Here is a 23,190-nt window from a genome sequence, read left to right as displayed (position 1 = left end):
AGGCCTAGGTTAATCAGTAATCTAACGAGGAAATAAATATTACAACGAAAGTTACGATGCTTCTTTCACCGTAAGGAGTAACATATAAAAATTACATTTTGTGAACATTAATCGTAGCTAGGTCAAATTACTGCAAAAGTATTGGTTAAAAGTTATACGATTACTCTTACTCGATTACTTGCCAACACTGTGAGCGCGTCACTCTCCTGAGCTACTCCTCGGTCTCGCGAGGTTCGTTGTTGCTTACATCGTTGTCAGGCACGCGGCCAGAAAATAGCTTCTGGGGGTGCTAGGAAGGTATACTGGTTGCCTATACATACTAATTTTTTGTTATCAATTCGCACGCATCGGAAAACGTACATTAATGCAATTGCGATAGGTCAGCTATATATATTTCATTTGCATAATGTTGAAAGTTGATTCATTCATCGTTAGTTAGGTATCGTAAGTTATTTTTATGCAATGCACCTACATTGAAAAATGAAGCGCCAGAAGTTAGATGCCCCTGAGCTAATGAACTCCTCAGCATATGTATCGCGGGTTGCCGCCACAAAGGAAACAATCTCGGGAGGTCCGATGCCCTCTGGCTACATGCCTGATTGTTATGGACTATTCCTTTCCTCGATGAGCGGTTCTCCCGGAATGATTTGATGAACTATAACTCCTAATGACATCACCAACTCATGAAAAGTGGATGGCAACCTTGATGATGGCAACCCAAAGATGGCTAAATAATGCAAAAGATGTAATTGAACCCAAATTAAAACCTGGTATATATAAATTAAAGTGCAATAATTGTAAACCTTACTATATCGGCCAAACGGGGTGAATTTTCCAGACAAGTGAAGGAACACAAGGCATGCTGGAGGTGCAACGATGATTCGTCATCCTTCGTCTTATGCCTGTTTGAGATGGGACACCAACACGGCTTCAAACCAGAAATACTGGAATTTACCAGGAAAGGAAGGAGGATGGATGCCATGGAAATTCGGGAGATTACAATAAACGGAAAATTTGTGAAGGACGTAACCTTTCATAACCCATCCCCCTTATTAGTCATTACCCTCCAAAAACCCCCACCCCCACAACATGAATTACAAACTTTGTTTTCCCCTCACCCCTTACCACTCCTGGCTTAACCAAACCCAGTTCCAATACCCCCCTCTAATAACCACCATAGCATATATAAACCCGTCCCAACCATATTTTTTTTTATTTATGTACTTGATAATGGTATAAAAGCTGAAACCGGTCGTGATTTTAAAATAAAATGTGGAAGTAATGAAGTGTTCTTCATTGCTTAAATGGAGCCCTTCCACCACGTACAAGATTCAAGTTTCGATTTAAGCTAACGCCCAATGCTACTTAATGGAAACGGTGGATGAGGCAATTTGTGCAGAGTATTCTTCAATGACACGTCAGAAGACTAATTTGGGCCACCTGGAACCATTTAATGGACCATATGGATCCATAAACGAGACACTAATGTCATTCTCTTCTTAACACACTGCAGTGATTTTAGCAATTCGCCAGGCTTTTTCGAAAACACACCTAATGAAGTCATTCATGGTGAGATCTTGAATACTGTCTTCATACCTGAATTTGAAAGTATTACAGCCTGTATGCATGAGTGATTCGCAGAGCGAGCAATAGTTGTCCCATATCTATTAACAACCCAGACATGATAGCTGTTGATGCCATGGACTGGTGCCCAATCATTATGTTGTTTTGTCTAAATTGAGCCAGTTCATCACATGGAAAACGCAATAATTTGATATTAGGAAACAATTTACTTACATACTCTACAAAGGACCCACTGTTCTGAATGTACTCTCTAGAATTGAAATTTCTCAAGGTTGTGGTTCATGGCTGTTGATGTATTTTGCACTAACCCAGTTGTGCAGGTCCAAACAAAGGGTGTTCCACCAATCCACTGCAGGCCTTAGTATATATAAATCCTGGATACACCTATTTTGGTAAAGTAAAAATTCTCACATGGAACAAAAAATGTCCAGATATTACAAAGGTACAAACACAGAAGTGTGTGATATTAAGAAGAGTTTTCATGACAAGTCTTAACTATTCAATTCAAATTACGATAAAATAATGGGCCCCTTTTATTCAAAGAAATGTTTACAAATTGATAAATTGTACAAAGAAAAAGTGGTGGAGTGTGGAGAGTACATTTATTATTGCTATCGAGAGGCAGGAAGGGGTCAAAAATGACTGAACATGGCACTTATATACCCTGTAAAACAAAATATCACAAGTTGGAATATAATGATACCCATGGGGTCAATACACACCACAGATTACTGCTACAAAGTTCTAGCGAGGGACCATCACTGGAGTCAAGAAAAGAAGCCAGATGTGGTACAGTAATGAATAACCCTCAAAATATTGTTTTCTATATGCAATGCATTTTTCACTTTTTAAAAGTACTTGTCTATCAATTTGTAACTGTAATCATAAAAAAAGAAAAACGAGAAGAGTAACCAGGAAACTAAGAGCAAATCTAGTCACTCAGGCATGTAACTGCAGTGTTCCATGCATCATCCTCACTGTAAAACTATGATTATTCATGACACCTCTAATTGTGTACACTTGCATTGAGGGATTACCCTGGCTACCCTGGAGTGTGATTTTGTTTCTTTTTGGTTTCCCAAAAAGGATGCTGCTGTGAAGAGGCTTTACTGACAAGTGCAGCAATATTGCTCACATGCAGTTGAGACTACCCCACCAAAGCAACACACAATCGCAAAAGCACACAGGATGCATAGGTCAATGCCATAATAGTGACACTTAAGTTCAAAGTCAATAATCTTCATGAAATCATTTTTATCAAAAATACCTGTTTCATATAAAAATAAAATCTCCTATGACAGCATCATAACTTGTCAGTCATACAATGTCATTTTTTAACCAAGATCACAGTATGAAATATCCCATCACAATTAAGTCTTTAAAAAATTCATGTTGAATAAAACCTGTGACAACAAAAGAGGGAGAGGTTGTAATTTATAACTACACATATTTGCACATATCTAAGGAAACAATGATTTTGCAAAGCACACCATGTATAGACATTAATAATCAAACTGCAAACACAACAAAACATGTACTAATTCAAAATGATTAATATGATTCAAGCATACCTTGTGTCAGTTTTACTTTCTAGTAGGCGAGAGAAAAAAAATACTTCATTTTGTATAAAAATTTATCACCAAAAAATTTTCAACTGCATACACAAGAAAAACTTCATGCAATCAACAAAAACAAAGGGAGAAAATTTGCCTCATGCAATAGCTGAGGAAGTAAAAAAGATATAACCAATAGAAAAAGAAAAATCTAGTGTTAGTTTGGCTACATAAAAAACTTTGAAAATCAGAACTATGTTTTACCTAAGAACACATTGTTATGCAATGAGCTCAACCAGCATCAATCATTGATAAGATAAGTTCAAAAGCACAATTGAAGCTGAAAGAGGCATTTCTTATATATAAGGTCATTCTCTTCACATGCTGCCATCATTAACTTGAGAGTTAAATAATGCATCAGCTCACTGTTTAAAAGATCCCTCTGGCAAAATAAGAGGGAATCATTCATGAATTACTAACAAAAAAGTTTTACCTGGTGAATAACAAAAAAAACTAAACTTGGCTAGAAACAATAAAATAAAACTACTGGAATGCAAAAATCATGCATTAAAGAAAAGTTAATTTTATGCAGTCAGAAACATTAAATTTAACAATATTGTATACTACTCCATCAACACATTCAATGTCAGATGTGGTATTTAAAGTTTTCCCAAACACCAGTTGAACTTTCAGCTGGGCACATACTGCACAAAACAATAGAATGAAGGTAACTGAAGGTCACAGCCACATAGGAACTGAACACATCTAAGAGGGTTTTCAGGATAAGTGAAGATGATCAAGTTCACACTTGCCATAAGGAATAACCAACCAACCCACTTTTTCCACTAATAAAATAGTGAACTGAATGTGTGAAATGTAAGCTTTGTGCATAAGAGCTTTAAACATTTCTGGACACTGATCCTGGGTGAGGATACTCAGCCTGATTGGCAGGCTTGGAGTGAATGGATAGATTGATATGGTCCCGTAAATAGGAAAAAACATAGATCACATCATCACTGAATATGTTAATCCATGTCTCCACCAATAAGAATTTCACACCTAATGATCCAAAATCCAATCAAATCTTCACTTTTTCATAATGGGAATCTAACTGGAATCTATTAAGCCTAATCACTTGGTGCATCATCTGTTGCCTGCTCCAATTTTCCACCGCCCAAACAATGATGAATACCACTAAAAAAGAAACAAAATCACTTGTTGATCAACACATAATCATATAAAAATTCACTTATGAATGATTTTCATTTTTACATTTAAAAATAGAAGTCTCAAATACCATTGACAACAAGTGGAACAAAATAAATTTGCAAATGAGTCACAGTATGATTGGAAAAGAATACATGGAGTACATAATTTGAAAAATTAGAAAAAAATTTCAGAGAAAGGTATTTAGCAAAAATAAATTTGTCATTATGCCTTACATTCCAAATAATTTAACTCCAATATCATATCATAAATCATTCTAAAAAATAAATAGATACAGGACATGTTAATAAAAATAAGAAAAAAATTAGCTTTGTGGAAGATCAAAATAGAAAATATTACAATCAGTGGTAGCCAGGAATTTTTTTTTTTTTGGCGGGGGGGGTCCAAAACCAGGGGTAGACATTTTTTAAAAACAGGGTACCAGGGTACTAACTAGAGGGTTTTAAACTAATTTTAACACTTTTCATAATCGAAAAAACTTCATTTTTCAAATAAATCTTTTAATTCATGATATACATTTCAATATTTTGTTTTTTTTTATGAAGCAAAGTAATTATGTTCAAACATTTTAGGGGGGTCCGGACAATTAATTACAATCAATATCAAAGGCCCTTGCAAATTTGTAAATATTTTCCCGCACCCACTAAATACAGTAGCATATCTAAGTAGGTATTTAGATCTCTGAGCAAACTGGAAAATGATATGTACATGCAATTCCTTTCTGATCATTTTCTACTTGCGTGGCAGGGAAGGTCCCAGCCACTGGGAAGCATATTACTGGAACAACAGAATGCAGAGGGAGAACTTTATTTAGTGAAAACAAGTTAGGCCAAGGCTTTTGATCCATTTGTTAACAAACACTATGTAAATTCAAATGAATAATTGCCTGGTCACACGGGCATGACCTTAAGGCATATAAGACTCCAGAAATGCCTTGCAGAGGTAAATGGAGGAGAGAGAGAGAAGAGATGCTACTTTTAAAAGGCAAAGAAGAGACTGGTTTGGAAAAGAAGGAGAGGACTGAAAACATCCCCGTTAAAAGGAAGAGTTTTCACCGTAAAGATGAGGAGCGGGGAAGAGAGAGGTTTGAATGTACATACAAGAATTTTTTTTCAGCAGTTAACCAGGCACTCACATCTAATTATACATTCCCTAGAGCTGAAGTTTAACTGCCATGGGGTTATGAATACATTAAAAAAATACTTACAGCACAAGAAAGAGCACTGACAATTGTGATGCCAAAGTGAGGAAAAAAATTGCTGCAGGAAACGTCTTCAATGTGGCATTATACAATTGGGAATACATAACGCCAGAAACAATAGGAACCGCATTGTCTGCTGATGACAGTACAGCAAAAACTCTCCCTGAAAAATACAGACCACAGTCAATACAGAGTGTAGAAAGGAAATAATCAGGCAGGAATTTATTGCCAAAATTCACAAAATTCGGAAAGCATGCAATTCTCAATGCAACAAAATGGGAAAAATAAACCTTATGAGACAAAATGTTTACGATTAATGACTATGACTAGAATCAGTTCTTACCTTCCTACAAGAAGTGGCAGGAAGCTCATTCAGGGAGGGAATACAAAAGTTTATCTCAAAGATGCGGAAGTCATTCAGTACAAGGGCGACTACATAAGAAAATAGCTGAATTTTCAAGGTTTCTAATTATATTATGAAATGGCCATTAATTTCAATAAATATGGAAAAAAATATGGAGACAAAATTAACAGTGAAGAAGGGCTTCTACAAAAAATGGGCATGGTTGCTCCAGCACTCTAAGAAAAAATGCATGAAGCATCATTAATTTCTGTATTTCTGTAACCCTTTTACTGCATGGTACTTATATCCTCTCGTGTGATTACAATAGGATGTGAATATAACCCATGACAAGACATACTAGTCATATGCATGTAGAAAGAAGCAACTCACTATGATATATACAGCTCGCATACAGTAGAAGGGAGAACTTTATTTAGTGAAAACAAGTTAGGCCAAGGCTTTTGATCCATTTGTTAACAAAATCATTAGGCCAAGGCTTTTGATCCATTTGTTAACATCTTGACTAACACAAGTTTCTCACCTCTTTCAGAAGGTGGTACCAATTTTGATGTCATAGACCTCAAAACAGACGGTATCACTGGTGCAAATGCAGCAAACACAGCACCCAAATAGAATAAATCTGGGTTTTTGACCAGTCCAAAGGTCACTCTAGCACATGAACTGGAAACAGCGCCAAAGGTTGCTATCATTGTATCACGAACACCAAACTTGCGGCTTAGCAGCGGGAGTCCAATTAATGTTGCTATCAGAGTCAGAAAAAGAGGCATCAATACCATTTTTCACTGTAAACCAGAAAAAAACTGGAAAACAGAGCAAACATTTTCATTGCCAAAGATTAAATTTTTTACTTAGTTTACACTGGCCTTCAAAAACGTACTCTAAACGCTAATTTAAAACTTGAGCACTAGCTATTGAGTGATAGGTATAATTATTTTACCATAGAAATAGAAGAAAACATTCAAATTAAGTTTCACTAACTGACCAAAGAGTAGGTCTACAAGATATCATTACATATTATGAAACCATGATAAAATCCCTCTCCATTAGTATCTGAAGTTAAACACCACAAGCCAATCTTGCATACAAATTTCTAGAAGAAGATCATAAACAATTACAGGGTTCAAGCCAGCTTTAGAAGGTCGTCCAGACTATGAATAGGTCTCTTGCCAAGGATTTCAAGTCAAACCAATGGGCTTCGAGCCTCAAAAATATCCACCTAGTTCTACTAAAAATCTTGTTTGCCTACTGCACAATGCCACTTTGCTGGTAAACTAAATCATACAAATTGATCATTGAGTTTTAGCCACATACATTTATTTTCCATTTTCTATAACCCAGAATACAAGAAAAAAAGAGAATTAATATTCAAGGTGATCATACGAAATATACTGTGGACATAGTAGGAGAGCTACAGAATGTTCTTATGGACCAAATAAAATGTCTACCAGCCTAAGGCAGATACCATTGAAGATAATAATTTTGCTTTTCCACAGCTAAAAGCTACAGGTAATTCCTCTGAGTGTCAACAGGAAAACCTTTTACACAATGTACTCCTACCTTCCCGAAATGGCCCACCCACTCCTCTAAGCATCCAAGGTAATGACAGTGAAATTACCCACATAGCAAACAAAAATATTTTCCTACCCCCCAGATCTGTCATTCCTCTAGACCATTAAAGGTTCTACAGCAGGTAAATTTGCAGAACTTTAAATCCCATTGAGCAATCATTGTGATACTTTCAAAAGAAGCTTGTTACTGTGAGTTTGAAATATATATGTAGTATGAATTGTGATACAATAATTGATAGGCAATATACCTCAAAAAACCTATTATTAACAAGATAAAGAAAATAGAAAAAAGGTCAAAACATCTTTTTCATAGCAAACATACAAAGAGACCACTCACTTGGCAGGTGAGAGCTTGAAATTGAAATGATATTTTTAATTCTCAAAAGTTATTTTTCTAACCACAATTATTGTCCCTATGGAGTAGGCCATTTGCTTATAGTAAAAATATGGATTAATTTCCAAACGTGATTCAGCAATGTCAAATATGGAGCAATCTAGCTGATCTACCACTGTGATACGCTTGCAACTAAAACTAGTACCTATATACATATGTATGTGTATGTGTACTACAAAATTCACCAGCACTTGTAACTAGCATCAAAAAAAATTTGGACCACCCAAATAAAACATAGACACCACAAGCAAAATTTAGGATACAGAGTGTTTTTATAAGGTCACAATAAACATCAAGGGAATGGTTCAAAAAGAACATTAGGAATTTGAAAAGCAGTAATTACACATGCATCCTTACCTGTGACATAGAGAGCAGACTGAACTGTCCTAAAATTACTGAAGGTCTGCACATCCCAATTAAACTCCTTTTGTGTATACAAATAGGACATGTTCCTTTCATCTGAAAATTAACTTCCATTAGTGCAAAAATAGAAATTAGGTCATTCACTCACACCCAAATCACACTTTACTAAAAGAATTTGGCTGATGGGAGGGAAAGATAAATTAAGACAAAAGAGAAATCTTTTTCATTCAGGCGTACCCTCATTATTAAAAAAAAAGCAAAAACTACCACTCACTTCTCAAGAGTTGGTGACACTGGTGACACCATCAGAGATTCTAAGGCTAAAGAGAGGAACTTGCAAGTATACAGCTATGAAGCAGTGCACTGCTCAGCAGGAACTCATGAAGTCAACAACTATTATGTGAAAACTCATTACCACTGATAGTATAGTTATTTTTATTTCCCAAAAAACCTTATCAACCCTAAATTTATCAGTAAAGAAAAAGACTGTAAGTTTGGTATCAAAACCTACCTCTCTGGAATGTGTACAGAGCCATGGCCAAAAAGACAGTAAGCAAGGCAGCACGTCGCTTTCCGCTCCTCCTCCTGATTACAGTCTTCCATAAATCCACCACATGCTCATAGTCAAATAACTTCCAAAAACAGCCTTTTTGCGAATCAGGTATAAGTTTTTCACCACGGATATCTTCATGAGGCGTCGAATTTTCATTCCTTTTTGTGTGATCTTCTTCCTCTGCTTCTTGTAAAAGTGTTGGATGATCAGATCCTTCTATTGTATTTTCATCTGGTTCCACCTGGATGAATAAACACATCTAATCAAACAGTGCAGTATAGACAAAGTTCATACCATAAGCCATAACGATGGCTACCACATTTTACAGAATGCAAGATGCCTTTTTCTCTAATGATAGTTCTAAAAATCAACACCCGGTATTGATGAGGGTAAAATTTTCACGTAGTCAATGCTATTCCCATGATGTTGCAATCTCTTCTCCTATGCCTTAATCAGTAATTTTTCTCAAAGTATTCTACCGATCGGGGTAGGTTTCCAAGGAGCATTTAAGAAGTATTCTGGCAGTCTGACCTCCCTTCAAGGACTACCCTCTCATCATCATCATCACTGGTCAACAATCCTAGGATTGGTTTGACGCAGCTCTCCACTCAGTTCTCCTATCAGCTAATCTTTTCACACCTACGTATTTCTTCTCTTTCACATCTCTCTTTACTTGTTCCATATATTTTGTTCGGGGTCTTCCTTTTCCATTCTTGCCTTCCACTTGTCCTTTGACGATTGTCTTCATCAGGCCATCATGTCTCAAGATGTGGCCTATAAGGTTGTTCCGTCTTCTTATTAAGGTTTTCATGAGGCTTCTCTTCTCTCCAACCCTTCTTAGGACTTCCTCGTTACTAACTCGGTCGATCCATTTGATTTTCATCATTCTTCTGTAGCACCACATTTCAAAGGCCTCTATCCTTGCTTTCTCCGCTGCGGTCATTGTCCATGCCTCACTTCCGTATAGGAGCATACTCCAGATGTATGTTCTTATAAATTGTTTCTTTACTTCTATATTTAAGTTTCCCGCTGTAAGCAGGTCTCTCTTTTGGTGGAATGCTCTCTTCACCTGGGCTATTCTGCTGATAATTTCTTTCTTGCTTCTCCCGTCACTAGTTATCTTGCTTCCCAAATAACAGAATTCATCCACCTCTATCAGTTTTTGCCTCCCTATTTTAATGTTGGTCTTGACTTCTTCTCTTCTGCTGCATACTAAGATCTTGGTTTTCTTCTTGCTTATTTTCAGTTGATATCTACTCATTACCCTACCCATATTAACCAGAATATTTTTCAAATCCTTCTCTGTTTCTGCTATAACGGCTATGTCATCGGCAAATCTTAGCATGCTAATTTTTTCTCCATGGATATTCACTCCCAATGCCTTTTCTTTGATTTCATTAATGGCTTTCTCAATGTAAACATTGAAAATTACGAAAATGTACAGCCTTGTCACACTCCTTTCTTAATTCTTGCTTCTTCACAGCTGGGCCTTGATTTTATCACAATTCACAATACAGCTTAGTCCCTTTCATTTAATCTATAAATCCTATTCTCTTTCTTACTCTCCTTCGATTACCCCAATTTCTACTCTCTAATATTGTTTTTAACGTCCTCACGTCCCTCCCCACTCAGTACTCACTCCATCATTACCTTTTGTCTCCTGTGTATCTCATCTATAGTGTGGAATCCATTCTACGGGAAATACGAATCATCCGTGGAGAGGGTCCAACAGAAGTTTCTAAGGTATGCTTCAAACAAGTTCTCTATTTCGAGAAAGAAAGGAGAATATGATGGTTTAATGAATTACTTAAACCTGAATAGTCTTCAAAGTAGAAGAAAACAATTTGGTATTATATTTTTATTAATTATGTTTTAAACAATCACATAAAGTGCTCAACGTTATTGTCTTTTCTGTCCTTAAGAGTACCTTTGGTGAACACCAGACAGTGTAATTTGTTTAATGTTCCTTTTTTACCAAACAATTATTCTTTCTATATCCCACTATACCGTGCAATGAGAGATGCTAATGAAATCTCAAGGGACATTGACATTTTTTCTTCTTCTTCAACCACTTTTAAAAGATTTGTGAGAAGCAATGTTACTTGACTGTTCCTGTTTATTTTTCTTATTTTAGTTGTTACTATTGACATGATAATTTTGAACTGTTCCTTTTTACTTGAAATACTTGTAATTAATGCACACCAATATAAAGGGTTTTCTATTAACCCGTAAATAAATATATATTATATTATATCTAAAAGCCCTCTCTCCTTACCTTCCATGTCCAGCACTTTGTCATTTCTCCTCCTGGCTACTGAAAACCTGGTCATCCATGAACCTCATTGATTAAAACATTATCCCCTCCTCTTTAAGATTGGCTTCCAACTCATCTCATGCCTGCCTTACCATGTCCGCAGCATAGACATTAAAAAGCAAGGGCAATAGTGGACAACCTTACCTCACTCCTCGGCCAATGCTTGCCCACCCAGATTCTCCATCCCCTAATCTAACTTGTAGTCTGGGCCATTTACAAATTATGAAGGATTCGCCTATCCCTCCAATCTACACCTATTTTTTTTTTAAGAACGTCCATTAACTTTACCCAGCCCACCCTACCAAATACTTGCTCAAAATCCACAAAGCAGGCATACCTTGGTTATATTCTAGGTTCCTCTCCACTAGGAACTTTATTACAACCATTACATCTTGAGTTGATTTTACTTTTCTGAAACCAAACAGATCTTAGCCCAAATACTTGTTGGCCTTCTCCTCCAATTATCTATTTCATATCATCAGCACCACTTTTGCCATGGTTGATATTAGGCTGATAGTCCTGTAGTCTCCTCATTCCACAGCTTTCCTCTTTTTGGGTCGCGGAATTAGAACTGTTTTCAGGAAATCCTACTGCCAACATCCCTCCTCATATATCCTGCACATAAGCTTGAAAAACCTTCTCTTGCCATCCCTCTCAAGATTCCTCAGTAGCTCACATGGGATATTGTCCATGCCCACTGCTATCCTAGCCTTCATATCTCTAATTCTCTTCTCTCTCGATTTCCACATCTATAATTCCTGGCCCAAGATTATCATTCCTCCTTTCCTCCTTTTCCCTTTTGATATTTTCTAGCTTGCCTGCCCTCATCATTGTCCTCATGTTCCATTTCCCTACATTCATTGCTGCCATCTTCTTCAGCTTCTTTTCTTCTTTCTTGGATGCTGATGGTGACGATAAGTCTCTGCAGGGTTTCAGATGTTGCCAACTTTAAGGGCCTTGCCAACTTCACAGCTGTAAATGACCCCCAACCTATGCCAACAGGTCCCATTTGATGAATTTTCAAGGCTCATTTGATTGTACTCTATATTTTCAGGGAAGAGGTAGTCGGTAGTGTTTCCCTCTTCCATTTCAACAGGGATTTTAGATGACACCATCACGTGGACTACCCTGGTCCCTATCCTTTGACCTATTTGGCATGGTGGCCCGATTTGGAGTAATTGAGAATTAATCTGGCCAGTGTAACTCTAGGGGTCATAGAAACATGCAAGCCTTTCCGCCGTGGCTAGGTTGTAGCCCAAGGGAGAGGTATCAGTAACTATCAGAGAACATAAACACATGAAACATTTAAGTATCTCTTTAGTACTGTGATCAATGCAAACATGACACAAAAGTAATCTGGCCATTCTAGAGGTTATTCCAGATGAGGGGAGCAAGTACGCCCCTTTCAAGTATTCCCAGGATGACACTTCTGCAAGGAAGAGTCATGTGCTGCTTTCTGCTGAAGCTAAAATAAAGTCAAATTTCCTAAAATGCACTTGATTCAGTACTTTTTGTCTTGCACATCAGTTTATTTCACCAATCGATATCATAAACAAAGGTACCTTTCTATTTCTTTTATATATATGAAAGACGTCTTTCATATATAAAAGAAATAGAAAAATCAAATACATACCTATGTAATTCGGGGAAAAGGATTACAAAAGTTGAAAGAATGTATGTAATTGAATTTTATGAAAAATATAATACTTTTAATTTTACCATTTCATATGACTTTTATCTTTTCAAGATTAAAAAATATTTTTAAATATTATAATCAAATTTGAATTATTAACAGGATATTAAAAAAAACTAAAGGCAAGAGGTGAAAATCATCACTTAAGAAAAAGAGAAGATTAAAATAATTATTAAATTACAAAACTATTTTTCATGCATAGTTTGCAATGAAAGATCACCTAGTACCAATAATTATCAAAACTGAAAATGGCCAGTACAGAATCTTTTTAAATGAATCAAATATATGAATTATCCCATGTATAAATAAACATTTTCAAATACATATGTATTATTATACTCCTTCCGGTGCCATGCTACCCACAACATACGAAAGTCATCAATCTATATGCTCTCTCCCAGATTTCTAGGCATCAGAGTGATGTTGAAATTTGATATGCCAAAAATTACCTTAAGCAGCTACCAACTAGGGGAATGAAATAATTATATAAATAATGGCATTAATGGAGTCGTGTACCAATATCATGGTAGGAAATAAATATATACTTCAAGAATATAAAATCACATATAAATTGAGCAATTACTCAATATTACATGATACTTTTAACAGTGATGTCTAAATGCCAAATATGAAACTAGATAATAGAGACTAATATGCTGAAAAGAGTTCACTCACAGTCTCTGCCTCTCTTCTTGATCCTTTCCCAGCAGTTTTCCACTCCAAACGAACCAGTGTATACATAATTGCAGCCAAGAGAAGAGCAGCATTCACACTGAATAGGGCTGAAAATGATCTATTCCACGCTGCAAAAAGATAAGCACCCAATGCAACTCCTGTTGGCATGGTGAGTAAATACACAGCATCTAATATAGCAACACGCCAGGTACGATCCTTCGCAGTTGTAATATCAGCCAGATAGCTAAAAGAAAAGTGAGATATCATTTCAGACAAACACAATCACTGTAATAAATTTTACATAAACATATAAGCATTTTAAAAAATTGAACATGTCAAAAGAACCAAATAATATAAAAATGCAACTTTATATCAGCATTTGTGGGTTCATAATGAAGCGATAAAATTTAAGACACTTTTGTCCGCAGATTGCACCAACTGCCATTTTACAATGACAGAAAAACTTCTTTCATAAAGGTCAATAAAATTCTTTTACCAATAAGTTTCTTGAATGGTAACAGAAAATAAAACCAAAAATTAACAGAGTGAGTTACTTTAGAACTTAAAATGCAAAAGACACACTTTTCTATAGACTGCCAAACTTTCTAACCAAATCTTTTACGTTTCGTGACGGAATTTCTTGTGAAATTTACACCTATGACAGGTAAGTAGACATAGATATGTAATTTAAGGAAAGAATAATTTTCTGGGCAAAAATAATTTTCACAAATAGACAAATGACTTTGAAGTATTTTTGGAATAAGTAAATTTAGACTTCTGATCACTAGATTGGCATTCTTTTTTCTAGGAATGGATGGATCCAGGTTTTTTTTGGACCCAGATCTGGATCAGATACTTCATTTTTGGAGCCGGATCAACAGATATTTTCAGATCTAAATGCATTTTCAAATTCCTGCTATAAAACAAATAATTATTCAAGTTTATTCTGAGTAGACACAATCAAAGGAATATCTCGTGTAACTTGATATTTTCTTTCATAAATTCAAAATGAATTATGGACTCTGTGGTCTCAGAAAGGGAAAAAATATCAGCGGCATGGGGTGATGGAAGGCCGAGGGTGTTTTTTTTTAATCTGACACGTAGTCACTTTCAACATGGTTGCTATCTTATGGCATTGATATTCTCCTGATGGTAGTTCAATCTCCCTGTAAGACTCCACTACATGCCTGTCGTATTTTGCTGTTAAAATTTCCAAAGCTGAAATTCTGTTGCATAACCCCCACGAGAGCATTGGCTCGTGAGTGTAATCCTGATCATTTATACTGTCGATCAATTCATCAGTCATATATTACAATCAACATTCATGGTAACCAAACAAAAGGATTCATTCAAATATTTGCTACATGTCATGCACAAAGAAGAAGTAACATACCTGAAGCATCCAAGGAAAATTGCAACATCAGCACCAGTGATGGAAGAGGGTAAAGTCGCTGAATAAATAATAGTGTAAAGTGGCCAGCTAGAGCCTCCACTCCACTCAGCAGCATTGACTACAACCATCAATGAATAGTAAAGCTTGCCAAAAAGTCCAAGGAGAAGTGGTGCCTTTCTTCCAACTGCATCACTCCAAGAACCAAGAACTAAAGCTAGCAAAACGGTGGCCACATTTGCAGCAATGTTATTGTACTGGTGAAATTCTGAAACCAGAGACTGCACTAAGACCTAAGAATGAAAAATACAATAAGAAAACATCATTAAGCTGAAGAGAAATTGATAACTTTTACATGTGCTTTAATCGTGAAGTACACTAATAAATACCAAAAATATAAATCATGAACTCATGATGAGAACTTTGCATAACATATGGCAGTGCAGTGGATTTGTAGATCCACTTACTCGGTGATTCAACAGGAAGGTTGATTTTGATAGGTGAGGTGGAACCCACCTCAGACCACTTAACTGGTGCGCAAATTTCACAAAGTCAGGGTAAGGAAGCCAGCCCCATTCCCAGGGCCACATCAGACTTAGAGGATTTCTTGTAGGCTGCATTTTCCGGGTTTCACCGTGTCATCGTTGCGTTGGGGACAACAGTTCCTCCTGCATTCCAGCAGGCATCTTCAGGTCGCCTGAAGATTCAATTTCTTCGACCTGAAGACACCTGCTGGAATGCAGGAGAAACTGTTGTCCCCAACGCAACGATGACACGGTGAAACCCAGAAAATGCAGCCTACATTACCAGCGCACCACGGAAGCCCAGTGGCGGATACAGGAAAAACTCAAGGGGGGGGGGCGCAACATATCTTGAGTTGTCTTAACTTTTACGTTAATAAGAGATGATCAAGTCACAGGCAAAGTATATGAAAATTATATTTAAAGTGATTATAAACATGTAAAAGACAATGCCATCTTATAATATAAAAAAGTTACAATTGTGGTTTTGCAATGTTCGGCAATACAGCCGGATCTGCAAGGGGGGGCGCGCGCGCCCATCTGTATCCGTCACTGCGGAAGCCTTCGCACCAACTTTAGAGGATTTTTGCTGGGGTGTGCTTGATGGCTTCACTCAAGATTTGAACCCAGGACCCTATGCTCAGCAGCCACACTTCACCCACTGGGCAACCACACTTTAGCTGTGGACATACACTACTTCAATATTATTTTATTTAAATGACCAAATGAATTTTACAACTCAGAATTAACTGTAAGTTTAAAAGATGTTCTTTATTCTCATTCACAGCTATGCAGATTAGAATATGTATGTATATTATTTATAAACTCAGGTTTACAACTATACCCTTTTCCCGAATTGTTGGCGGCTGGGCAGTGGAGAGCAAGTACCCATGAATCAGTGATGCTTGTTAAAGAATTCGTGATTCTTAATTAAACGCTGAGGAAAATTTAAATTTATTCAGCATGCAGGAATTTGTCATGCCCTGGTTTAAGGGAAATAATTACCATTTCCTTCTCATACTGCTTCTCTTGTAAGTGTGCACAAATATCAGAGGAGATGTTGAAGTCAACTCTGCAAGCTTTATCAACAAAAAGTGCTTGCTCAACAACTTGGGTCACACTGAATGCAAACATATACATGAACATGACAGGCTCCACTGTAATCTGAAAAAATGAAAATGAAAAATTTGACACACTTGGAGGATAAAAATGCCAAAATCGAAACCTGGCTTATTGGCAAAAAATTCACAAATGCTATTATTGGCAAGCGTCTCAGCAAAATAAATTAACTTCTTTTTTATTCAATCCAATATATTAAGATTGCTACGTCATGACATTTAAATGATTTAAAAAAGGCACCACCTACCTCTGTTCACAAAAGAATTTGCCTGCTAAAAGCTTTTTTCGAGCAAACACTTTTATACCACAGTACCTTAATTCCACTTACAAATACCCTTAAATACACCCTTTACGTTCTGTCATCATTAATCAAAGCTATTGCTAATTAATAAAAAATCGCCATCCTACATCCAAAACGTTCCCAAAACCTTCAACTTTTGCAAAATTAATAGCATAGGACAACCAACGATAGCGAGTTACGAGAATGACCACAAAAATCTATATTTAAGAGAACGACGATGAACTTTGCTGAGGAATCATCAGGCATTCCTGGGGATGTGCCGTCATCAAGTGCTTTAACATGGCCTCTTTTAATACAATTACATAAGGTTATGGCTTGAAAGTTCGTTCGAATTCATCTTTAAATTTTGGCGGTTTTAAAAACGACTACTGATGTGCACAACAGCAAAACTTTAGTTATGTAGGTTATGTAATATGGATTCGTTCAGCATAGGAAATGTACCTTTTCAAACGTATTAAAAATGAGCGAACTTTAAATTTGAATAGCACAATCAAAAATAAAAATCGATCACGATTTGAAGCAATCGTGGAGCTGGTCCTCAAAAATTACGACTTCATCAATGTTCTTACCAAGTTAACAGCACGGTTCTGAGACAAATATACTCTTTAGTTTTTACCGTACATTACCCATACTATTAAATAAAAGCGTATATTACATAGACATTACTACACTCACCTTAAACATTTTGGCAGGAATTTGTAATCTGACGGCCAGTGAAACTAATGCATTGTGGGTGAAAATGGCTCGTCTTCAGCGCGAACTCGTGGGCGATAGGGCGATATTCATACGTCTATATTACGATTTATCCCTTCTCCTAAACGCTCTAAACATCCTCCATCCCTTGGTGACCTTTGGTGACTTGATGTCCGATTAGCGTTCGTTAACACAACTCTGTCGCGTATACTAGTGGACGCTGCGAGGACAGGAAAATGAGCATAGGCATAGTATTTGGATAAGTAATCTTCATGCATCGCCACATTGTAGCTCAGTTAATTTTAAACTGTGGTATTGTTCAATTACCACAATGTGTGTCTGATCCCTTACTCCGCTTTACAGTGTACACTGAGAACAAGTTCTAAATTCTAGTCGATATGAAGAGTCCAGTTTCACATGATTAGTTAGGAATTTAATTCTTCCCTAGTAATTAGGGCCACTATCCTTTATGAGATTGATCGCATTCCAAGATAGTGAATCGATGTTTTTATAGGGTTGTCGCGAAGTGAAATGCGTGGTTGACCTCTACGATGAGCCGGAAGAGATTTTATCGTCGTAGAGCCGTAATAACCGATAACTCTTCAACGTTGTGAATTACTTATGTCTAACCTCATTTGGTCTGCTGAGTGACCCACATGACTGCTTGTGACAAGCGTGTTTGTGTGTGTGTCTCAATCTCGAGGCCAATGTATGCGAAATGGTAATATAATCGTGAAGAACGTTCAACTCAAATGCTTACCCTTTGAAAAGCATTTATAATCCTGGACTTATAACTCATAGCAGTTTCGTCTCGCTGATCCATCTCTTTCCTCACAGCGTTTTTGGGCCTTCCTTTGGTTTCCTCCTAAAAGAAAAATATAAACATTAATGGTTCATTTAATGGATACGAAGTGTTTCATCAAGAGCTAAGTTATTTGAAGAAGCCAAGAAAGCTGCATAAATCGTTCGCAACCATGTGGTAGACCCTGAGAAAGTGATTCTACCGATGCACGAAGTCACAAGTAACTAATGATGCTTTGTCAACTGGACAGCAGTAAAAGTAACTTATTGGTGCACATTACCTCCATTTTCTTAGCAAAGTTGGAGTTCCTCTTATTTCCATGTCCCTGTTTTGATCCGTAGTATCTACCCGGGCAAATAATATGCCTGATAGTAGTCACTATCTTTGGTGAAGACAATGAGTTGCCTCACACATTCACCTCGAGGACTGCTAAGATGTTTATCACTGTGCAGCCTTTCCTGTTGATAGGAACAATAGAATTCCGTTATGTAATCGGTAATCATCAGATTACCCTTTTACCATGTCCACAGGGTCGGTCCTCAGAGTAAGGTCGGTCTTTCCGTTGCCTTAGGTACGTGAACCATAGTTAAGGTTGTCACAACAATGCTCCTAAATGCACAATGTAGTTCGTCAATTATAATATGTATGTATAATATATATTTCTATCCATTAGGAATATATTTGCGTAAATTTTCCTGCCCTCGGCATCAGCAATTTAACAATGTATCTAACACTCCTGCTGTAATAATATTTATAGTTCAGGTAAAAAGTCAGTGGAGTTGTTTTTCCTTCGTTAAGAATTTTCGATTTGAAGTTGCCATTTGTGTTTTTTTCCGTCTTAAGAATGTCAAGGTCCTTAGTACCATGGCCTTTTATTCACACTTCATCTTAATGCCTCACATAGTGCATTGATTTTTCATATTTTCTGTGATATTTTGTTCTTATTTTCGACTGTCTGTGTTAGGTCATTAATTGGACATTTGTTATTATTTTGGAGTTTGGCATACATGCTGAGAGGGTCTGCAGGGGAATTCTATAAGAGGCACACCTAACTCAAAGAAAAATTAATGAGTGACCAGCAACAAAGTGGTTCCAACCTCACCCTTTTGGCCCTAACCTTTAGCAAGAGGGGGATGAAAGGGGAACTGAGACCCTCCTCGTATCCTTTGCAAGTTTCCACCCTGGCGAAATGCATTATTTGGCATTCGGATGTAGGCCTCCAGTCCCTTAAGCTATAAATCACCCCTTGTCCAATGATGTACACTGTGGTAGATGATGGCTTGGTTGAGTTACTTATGGTAGCATACTAGGACTGGTAATAAAGGAAATCTAGGTTTGGATTCTTGTTCAACCAAATAATTTTTTCATTGCTAATATCACTATAGATGTGTTTTTGACCATCTACTATTCTGTACTCTTTTATTTCTGCACCATTTATTCCTGGCAGATTTTTAATGTTTGTTTCTATTCATTTTTATTTTATTGGTTTACTAAATAAACTAATTAGAATTCAATTATCTCTTAGTCTTAATTTCTGTCACAAACCTTTCCCACCCATTTTGTTGCTAAATACCAGAATCTAGTATAAGCTTTAGGTGATTACTTCCATACACAATTTTTTTTTTTTAATCTGAGCAATAGTAACAACTGCTTGTTAAATTAAGATGGCATGGAACCCTTAAATGATTCACATGGAGCTAACTTGTTCAGGTAGCTTTAACCCTTAGGCTGCGGGAACATTTTCGAACTGTGTGACGGTGAGTGCGAAAAAACATTTGACCAGATTTTCTTACCACTGGCAGCCTTACCTTAAGTTTATTGCCACCCTTTCCACGGTTACTTGAACTCGGCCAAACCTAATGGCAGAGAGCACAAAGGCATCTTTCAGGGACTTGGCACCCTCACCACCAGGAACACTATCTGGATTATCCCTTCTCCGAGAGAGAGCTCCCGACGGCGCATTCACGATGAAAACAATTCCAGTGAATTCTTGCGTTTCCTAGCAATTTATTTATTCTGTTGTTCATTAGCTGGGGAAACTTCTTTGAAAGCATTGGTCTTTCTTATACTTTTGGTGGTGGGTCTTCCATCCCTGCATAATTACCAAGGACATATATTCATGGTCTGTCATCAGGGGGTTGGGTGGACAGTCCCAGATTATGAGGGTCCACTACCTGCTAGACACACGCCCGGGGTCGACAGAAAAATATTTTTGCCAACCATGTCTAGCACACAGTGGCAGCAATATTTTGACGCTCCAGAGCTAAAGGGTTAAACTGCAGAGGGTCGTTTGCACATGTATTTTGAGATCCCTGGCTATCTAAAGTATCCTTGACTTTTATAGTAGATTGCAAGAATGGAGAAGGTATACCTTGAACAAAATATATGGAACAGGTAAAGAAGGATGTGATAGAGAAGAAATATGTTGGTGTAAAAAGATAAGCTGATAAGACAGTTGAGTAGAGAGCTGCATCAAGCCGTTTTGGAATTATTGTTGCTGAAGTGATGACGTTTATAGCAAAATATGTCTTCTGAGTAATGAAGTTGAGCAGAAGACATATCATGTAAATGGAAAAACAAGAACATTCCACGTTAATTTTTTTCAGAAAACTTACTTTGAATTATTTTAACAAAAACTCTCTTTGTCACTCACAGATTTTGGGTACACCTGTACACATGTTGCAATGACTCAAGATTTTGAGGCCATTACAGCTCATAAATCAGGAATGACTTTGCAGAATTTACAGGAAAATATGTAGCAACCACAAGCAGATGTAAGGGCTTCTCATCAAGGTTCAAATACCTAGCAAAGTGGCTGACAGCAAAGCCTCCCAAATAGTCTTCACACGTTCTAACCAATGCCATCAAAATGCTTAACTATTTCCATCAATACCACCTTGATAAGTATCCTCACAAGTCAATCATATTGTATATTCATTCTGCCCAGTCTAAAAATTCATTTTTAATAGAAAATGTCCTTTTATGATAATGGGTTTGCGTAGTAATGGAGCAGCCAACCAGAGACCAAGGCAATTACCTTGAGTAAGTGGGTGTAGGAACTGAAGTTAACCAAGGATCCTACTGCTGCCACCAGGTCAAAATAATTGGAATAAGCACTGGGAACTGGAAGGATTGACTATTCAACAAACAAGAGTAATCATTTTCATACGCCACTAGGCCTGCACAACATACAACCATTTTTTTCATCGGTGTCAGTCCTAAAATTAGGATGGTTTGTTTGAGAAATCTGTAGAGAGTTATAAGGCAGCATTAAAGCAGATTAGGACCAAACTTAAAGGCAATGATCAGTCTGAAACATTCTTCTGCCACAATTTAAAAAAGGCCGACAGTCCTCCGAAGATCAAATATAAGCTCTGTGGAAGGAAATAAACCAATAGCATTCGCTAGAATTCCATGCATCCCTGAAACAACCAGAAAGATTTCCTGCCAATGGAGAGATGTAGAGTCATAGCAAAGGAAACGATAACGAAAGATAAAGATATTTAGATATTTCCATCATCAGCAAAATATTTTTTAGCGTTCTTGAGCATGACAGAGTTAACAAGATCTGAAACTCCTGAAAATAAATGTCCAAATGGAAACTAAGGAATAATGTAGCTTGCAGACTTTTTGATGTAAGGGGACAGAGAAATCAGCAGCGGCAAATCTTGCCTTAACCAAGAAAGGGCTCAAACTTATGATAAACAAGGTTCATGTTCAACTCAAATACATAAATACATATTTCATTATGGCCAACTTGAGTACATGTACATGTCTAAATGTTGCAGAGATTTACTTATTTTAGGACTTAACAAATATTTTGAATATTAATACTTCCACTGCATTAATAGGTTGGTTTCCTATTATTTTTTTATTGCCTAAATCGAAAGATTATTACTCCTGGAGTATGTATTTCACGCTTTTAGATTTTTTAACGGCGATATCCATTTTCCGTGATTAAATGGAACATGAAAATTTTCAAGTGCAAGAAAACGCGACGGCTAAGTACGAATGCTGGGAAAATTCCGTGTGACGTCATTCTGATCCCCGCTGTCGCCGTGTGAGGTGACCTTGGGGCAAAGCTCTGAGTGCTGATATGATGCAGGCTGCTAGCAGGTAGCAGAGTACCCTGCTAGCAGATAGCGCTTGGCTTAAATAAGGATTATTAATATCTTATCAAACGAGGAAAACTTTCCGACCTTAGGCAATTTTAATAGGTGATTATAAGACATGTTTCCCTGAGCTCTGTGCCTCATGCATGCATTGATAATCTCAGATGATATAAAACTCCTATCTACTCATATAGAAACTAGGTCCCTGTGACGTCACGTGGAGCGACATCACATGGGCGCCAATCTGGACTTTTTTTAATGTGGTTAAAATTGACCATTTCCATTCAACTAAACTGGGTTTTCTAAAACCAAATAATTTGTATATTACGAATACACTACTGGTGGGTAACAAATCGCAATCAATGCCTTTCGTTTTTTTGACGAAGGAAACTACCCAATTGGCATTGTTACAATCATAAACCAAAGCTTAAAAACGTTGTAAAATTTTGTAACTAGACAGGTCCAGCATGGAAGTATAAATAATGTAGCAACATTGGTGTTCTTGATCACTTATATAAGAAAAAATTAATGTTAATTAACAAAAATGGGGAATGGAATAGAGCCCAGCAAAGACTTCCAGAGTTTCTAATACTGGATTTATTTATTTCAATCATAAATTTAATGTTTATAAATAAAAGTGAGAAATGGAATATAGCTCGGCAAGGAAGTAGAGAGTTATAAAACCAAGAGCTACCAATCATTTCAGCTGTTCCAATTTTCGTATCACAGAAATTAAGACTATTAAGTACATTTTTACTTTAAA

At 36.9% G+C, this 23,190-nt stretch overlaps 1 protein-coding gene across 3 annotated transcripts; it reads right to left on the bottom strand.

Moving 5' to 3' along the window:
- Nucleotides 1–2,093: 2,093 nt before the first annotated feature.
- Nucleotides 2,094–19,742, bottom strand: LOC124155913 (proton-coupled folate transporter). Of its 3 annotated transcripts, none has more exons than XM_046530131.1 (10): nucleotides 18,596–19,742; nucleotides 18,274–18,378; nucleotides 16,406–16,564; nucleotides 14,883–15,172; nucleotides 13,490–13,733; nucleotides 8,766–9,048; nucleotides 8,249–8,350; nucleotides 6,450–6,671; nucleotides 5,572–5,728; nucleotides 2,094–4,331 (listed from the first exon to the last, which is right to left on the bottom strand). In XM_046530131.1, exons 1-10 carry the CDS (start codon nucleotides 18,599–18,601, stop codon nucleotides 4,265–4,267), a joined length of 1,635 nt encoding a protein of 544 aa, XP_046386087.1. In that variant the 5' UTR covers nucleotides 18,602–19,742; the 3' UTR covers nucleotides 2,094–4,264. The 3 variants fall into 3 exon arrangements, with proteins under 3 accessions (XP_046386087.1, XP_046386088.1, XP_046386089.1); XM_046530132.1 differs by lacking the exon at nucleotides 18,596–19,742 and adding an exon at nucleotides 18,487–18,577; XM_046530133.1 differs by lacking the exons at nucleotides 18,274–18,378; nucleotides 18,596–19,742 and adding an exon at nucleotides 17,496–18,259.
- Between the last annotated feature and the right edge of the window lie 3,448 nt (nucleotides 19,743–23,190).

This window comes from Ischnura elegans, chromosome 3, assembly GCF_921293095.1.
Source record: "Ischnura elegans chromosome 3, ioIscEleg1.1, whole genome shotgun sequence".
Lineage (NCBI taxonomy): Eukaryota > Metazoa > Arthropoda > Insecta > Odonata > Coenagrionidae > Ischnura > Ischnura elegans.
The sequence above is the reverse complement of the archived record's forward strand: the minus strand, read 5'-3'. Positions and strand labels throughout refer to the sequence as shown.